At 36.9% G+C, this 6,024-nt stretch overlaps 1 protein-coding gene across 3 annotated transcripts in view; it reads left to right on the forward strand.

Annotated features, from left to right (window-relative positions):
* USP37 (ubiquitin specific peptidase 37) overlaps nucleotides 1-5,732 on the forward strand; it is a 71,946-nt gene extending 66,214 nt beyond the window's left edge. For all 3 annotated transcript variants that reach the window (XM_036237925.1, XM_016156691.2, XM_016156693.2), the window contains 3 exons: nucleotides 20-89; nucleotides 401-539; nucleotides 1,069-5,732. In XM_036237925.1, coding sequence (XP_036093818.1) covers nucleotides 20-89; nucleotides 401-539; nucleotides 1,069-1,156 — 297 coding nt within the window. In that variant the 3' untranslated portion in view covers nucleotides 1,157-5,732. The remainder of the gene's footprint in view (nucleotides 1-19; nucleotides 90-400; nucleotides 540-1,068) is intronic.
* The last annotated feature ends 292 nt before the right edge of the window (nucleotides 5,733-6,024 follow it).

Below are 6,024 nucleotides of genomic sequence, written 5' to 3' on the forward strand. Positions count from 1 at the left end.
GACCACTTCTGTTTTCCAGACAGGAAATCTTCCTCATTCCTATCGGCTCATCAGTGTTGTCAGTCACATTGGTAGCACTTCTTCTTCAGGTAAATGGACATCATGATTTCAGCATTTTTATAAATGAAGTAGCCAGCATTTACTCCTTATTTGGTTGCTTTGTGCCTAGCTTTGTGAGATGTAAGTTGAATGCATCAAGAAAAACTTTGAACTCTTTTATCAAAAAGTTTTTCTAGTGTGGTATATTATTCCCTTAAACTTTTGTACATGTTTTTTAAAATGGTTTTTAGCAACATTTTGGGGGGATGGGGTGGCTGTTTCCTTCTGAGACTTCCTGTACCTGAGCAAAATTCAGTAATGTTTTTTTAAAACCTCATTTTTAAGATTTTATTTATTTCAGGTCATTACATTAGTGATGTGTATGACATTAAGAAGCAGGCGTGGTTTACCTATAATGACCTAGAGGTATCTAAAATCCAAGAGGCTTCCGTGCAGAGTGATCGGGATCGGAGTGGTTACATCTTCTTTTATATGCACAAGTAAGAAACTTTGCTAAATCTGAAGCTGTGAGCTAAAAATCATCTAATTCTTCTTCCTTTAGGGGTAAAATGTTCCCATCACTTAATTGGTTGATAATTTGGGGGTTTTGTTATCTTTTCTTAGGGCTCATGTCTTGATTATTTCCTTATAAGTCCAGAATATTTTCATTCAGCATTAATTACTCATCATGCAGTAGCATCTAGAAATGGAACTTAAGACTGTTTTATAATATAAGCTGCTTTGTCATAAGCCTTTTTGATCTTCTAGTTGTATCAGCTAGAAGATCTGAGTTATATCAATGGAAACTACATAGCACTTTTATGGAAGTTATTGCCAGCCTTCTTCCTCAAGTGCTGATTTCTCAAAAATCAGCACTTGGGGTTAACATGATGATCACATGAATGAATTGGTTATTTAATAAAATTTAGGCACCAAATAGGATTATGCAGGTTTCCATCAGCATCTGTTTTCTATCTATTTTTTGGCTTTGCTCACTGGATGCTTATTTTTTGTTTGCTTTATTTTTAGGGAGATCTTTGATGAGCTACTGGAAACAGAGAAGAACTCTCAGGCACCTAGCATGGAAATGGGGAAGACCACTCGTCAGGCCTCGTGAGGAACAGACTCCTGGGCTGGCAGTGTGCACTGCGGATTCTCTCTTACTGTCACCCTCCTCATCTTTCCTCTACCTGAGGAGAATTTGAAACTCTACTTGATGCGGGAGCAACAAACAGCTCAGGGCCAAACCAAAAAACAAAAATTGCAATTATGCGGAATGCTCCATGCTAATTGTTTTATGGAACTTTGGTCTCACATCTATAGCTGATTACCTTCTTTTTCTCCTACAAGAGTAGCACTTCCTTTTGTCTTAGAAGTACATGTTGTAAATATATATATATATGTGTGTGTGTGTGTGTATACATACACACATGTGGAATGAATGGAGCCTTAAAGAGTTAGGATGAGCCACCAGAGAATGAATGCCTGCTCAAAATTAATAGCACAGCAGTTTGGAGAAGAGATGAAGTGTCAAAAAGTCCATTCACCTGAGAAATGTGTGGAGATATCCATATCGGTTGGCAGTTAGCGTTTATGTTCCTCAAGTAGTTTCACTCAAGTCTGTAATCTTTCATGTGTGTTTCTTATTAGTAAAGTTCACTGGAAAATCAACTCTCCATGTTACACTAATGACAGTTTGCCCTCCTCGCAAAGGAAGGGCATTTCTGTCACCTGACTTGGGGGGCTTTTTTAAAAAATTATTTCGTGGATTTATAATGCTTTTGCTGTTTACATGCAGTCCCAAGAAATGGATTGTTGGTGCTCAGAGTGTGTTATAGTCCCACATTTGGTATTCATTGTACATTTTGTATTTTCTTTAAAGAGATTCCTTCATATAGTATATTCATTGTATATCATCTGTATTATTTTGGTGGTGAAGATAGAATCTTTTTTCTTCTGTATCATTTTCCATGGAGCAAACATTACCCCAACAGATTGCAACCAAAACTTTTAAGAGGTAGGAAACTAATATTGTCCCAATTGGGACTCCCCAGCAAGGGTACTTAGGGATGATGAAGAATGCTAGCATCCCTGTCTCTCAGACAGAAGTTGAGAAGAATATTCTTGTATTAGAAGTACACTTGGCTAAATCTTTGAACCACTAAAGCTAAAGCCCTACCATAAGTGTGAAATAAGTAGATGAGCTATAGGATAAAGCTTGAACATTTAACCATTCGCTGTCTGGCTTTGCCCTTAAAACAAGGTGGGAATTAAAATATGATCAGTTTAGGTAATCCCAAGAACTAACACATAACAAAGGTGCATAATATATTTATCTTACTGTTCAGGTGCTTCGAGTTCAGACTAAATGGGAGTACAACATTAAGCGCTACATTAGTCATTCAGCTGACGCAACCAGCTTGTAAAACCATATAAAAAAATGAGTTTGAGAGTAGAATTCTGTCCAAAAAATAATTTCGTGAGCCCAGGAATCATTAGGATCACACAGTTAAGTATAACAAAATGAAACCTTCACCATTTTATTTTTTATCTTGCTTTTATTATAAACAAGATTAGTCTTTGGTTCTGAGGTAGGGACAAAACCATATCAGGTTTTCAAGGGGAGAAAACATTTTAAAGTTCATCACAGAAGATGCAACATCTTTTCTGGAAGATTGCCTTAGAGAGCTCCAGCCCCACTCTCGAAACTTGGATGTGTTCTGGCATAGTAACCTCTTCTAACATTTTGAATCTTTGAATCATACACTGCCCTAGCACTTTTGCTTAACTACAGATAAAAGCTTTGCCTCCTACCATTTATTTATTTACATATTACTCTAGTGAACGTTCCAAAATGATATGGTGGCAGGATATGCAGGAGTAGTATAGAGCAGAAGAAAATATTTGTGTTAAAAACTCACTTTTTATGTTTTATTTCCAGTGGGAAGCCTTTTTTTTTTTTCTTGAAAATAACGTTTTTCAAATGAGTGGCGATCAAATTCTTTAGCTATTTATTCTCTTCCCTGTGTCTATATTTGAGAGCTTCGAGAGGCGCTGTTAAAAATGGGAATGGTTTGAAACAAGGAGTACATTGGGGCATAAAAAAGAATAGAAATAATGCTATCAGCCTAGATGCCCACAAAGTACCCTCATGTAACTTGCTTTTCGTAGCTTGCGTGTATGTGTGGTTTAGAAGTACACTTGGCTCGGAAACCCAATTTGATGTGATCTTCATGTCTTGGGCAGGACTTATTAGTCAAATATAGGTTACTAGGGTAGATGAGTTATCTCACTGCTCATATCCTTGCAAGTTTGGGACTTGTATTTTTCTTCATATCTGTTCGTTGTTGTGGCCTGGTCAGCCTTCCTCTCTCCTTTCCCTCCTTTAACTATTACTCCTTTTACAAAGTTACTTTTCTCATTTTGGTTCAGTGAAGGGTTAATAACTACAGATGGAGATTTCAGCTGGACCATGTTGATGGTGTTTGTTGGAGATTGTTTTTTTTGTTTGTTTTTGTGGGGTTTTTTGAGCTGACTATATTTTAAAATTATAAGTAGATAATATTTTTTGTGCAGTATGGTCATTTCGCTCAGAATCGGGGTGGGGTATTTGGCATGTTGAGGCCAGGAAGGGACAACTTAAATAGGGACAGAGTGCTTCAGTCCCAAGCAGCCTGCACAATAAGTGACTTCCTATTGAAAACATCACATGCAGTTACATTACTTTACATGACATTGAATTGGAACTTGACAGTACTTAGTTCTGCATGCAACTCATCTTAATTAGAATTTTTTAGAAGGGAAAACTAAACTAAAATTAAAACTTGTTGATTCTTATCAGCTAATATTTTTATGTAGAGTTGGAAAGTTGCATGTGGCCAGATGCTATCTGTTATCACTTTAGCAGCCATGACTATAATTTAGGCCTGTCAGAAGATAGACTGTTTTGTGGAGAATATATTTATATGTGTGTGCACACATAAGTTTTATTTCAGCAGGATAGAAAAGAAGCAAATCTATGACTTGTTCTTCTATTTATATTTTGATTCCAAAAGTTGTTTGTTTACTTGCCATGGGCTGTTAATTTCAGGCCTAACTTAATGGCTCAATAGCAGATGTAACAAATGTAAATATAGTTTACATTTTAAGAAGTATGCCATGATACTTAAAGATCAGTTAATTAACTCTGGGAAGCAAACATTAATTTCTCTCTTTGATCAAATGTAAAATTCTTCTAAAAGAGAAGCTTTAAGACTTAAAACCTCAGCAAGCAAATTCATGACTTACTCTTTCATACTCCAGTTACCATTATGTAACTATATAAATATAGCTAAAGCTACAGATGTAGTTGTATAATGAAAGTTATTTGGACGCACCTAAATTAAAGAGATTCTTGGCAGTGCCTCATATAGTTGACCTTTGTGAGTGTAGAGAGTGGGGATACAGGGTGGAAACAGAAAAGAAGGTAGTTTGGAAACTCATTTGTGATCTACTGAAAAGAGATTATATTAAAACAAAAACATTACCCTCCTCACTCCTCTGTCCTCTGAAATGACTGTAGTGGATACTCTTAGCCAACTTTTTTTTTTTTTTTTTTCCCCTGTTTGATTTAATTGACCCTCTTAGGTAGTGTTTTGTTTTAAATCAGGGAAACAGGTAGATCTCCAAGTAAACGTGGATCTTATATATGTGGAGCTTTTTAGAAATAATCACCAACAATCCAGTACCAGATGCAAGAAGTGAAAAAGTGTCCCCAAAAAACAGATATGCCCTTTTCCTTCTCTTCATCTTGCTTTACACCGATGCTCTCTTTAGATATATAAAAACTTAAGATTTCTGCCCTCTTAACATCTTATCTTGTCTCTTATTTCGTCTCTATTAATATGTCTTATTAACATCTGAAAAAAAAACATATATATATATATATATTTTTATTGGGAAACAAATTTGGCCTTGAGAGTTTCGTGACAGGATTCTTTTGCTGTGTCTCACCACAATCATTGACCCCTTATGGCATGCTTTGATTACTAGACTTCAGGCCGTCTCTTTCGTTGTATCATATTTATAAACAATGAGTAAATTTTCCTTTCCATGTATGCTATGTGTCTGAGGTTTGGAAGTTTTAATTAAAAGTGTGCCAGTATGAATATAAGCAATTGATTTTGAAAAGGTTGGACTTTTCTTAACAGAGGTTCAAAGTATAGGCGTGTACACTGGTCTAAGAATAGAGTGTATAGCGAGTCTGGATCAGGACCCAGGTTTGTTAGGTCGAAACAAAGAAGAGCAATTGACCGAACTGGTCTATTTCAAGAACAGTGAGGGTGCACAGAATGAGATCGCATGTGGTTGTACACACCTCATCCCCAGGTTTTCCTCTGACTTCTCTGGCCTGTTAGTGTTGTTAATTTATGCCACGGAGAGGAAAACAGAAGTAAGCTTCCTACATTTTGTGTAATTGAGCCACTACCAGGTTTGCTGGCAGCTTTGGCCGCATTATCTGTGAGGTGATTTTCTTTGTATTCAGTGACTTCTGATTCTGATTCTTTATGTTGTATTGTATGGAGCGGCACTTTATCTGTGTTTTAGCAGAACTGTTCCTCTGTATCCTTCATGATTTTTCCTTGGTTTGGTTTCCTTTTTAAATTATGCATAGAGTTTTTTTGTGTGTGAAATTAAAGCCTTTATTAACCTTGTGTTGGTTTGACTTATTTCTGAAAAGACATATTCTTGCAGACACCTAACAACCAGATGTCGAGGTTGGAAATCACCTTTGCTGGCCTGACCTGGACTTCCATGCAGCACCGTTAAACCTTAAAGGAAATGGAATGGCAAAGCAACATATGCCCACGGTCAGCACCAAGTTCCCGTTTTCGTCCGAGGAACCCATGAAGCTTTGCAGAGGTTGCGGATACCAGTCTGTAAACCCAGCCTTGGCCTTAGCTGTCCATGCTCTTCCTTTGCCTTATTAAGAGTACCAAAGGGGTG

This window comes from Rousettus aegyptiacus, unplaced genomic scaffold, assembly GCF_014176215.1.
Source record: "Rousettus aegyptiacus isolate mRouAeg1 unplaced genomic scaffold, mRouAeg1.p scaffold_m13_p_2, whole genome shotgun sequence".
Taxonomy (NCBI): Eukaryota; Metazoa; Chordata; class Mammalia; order Chiroptera; family Pteropodidae; genus Rousettus; species Rousettus aegyptiacus.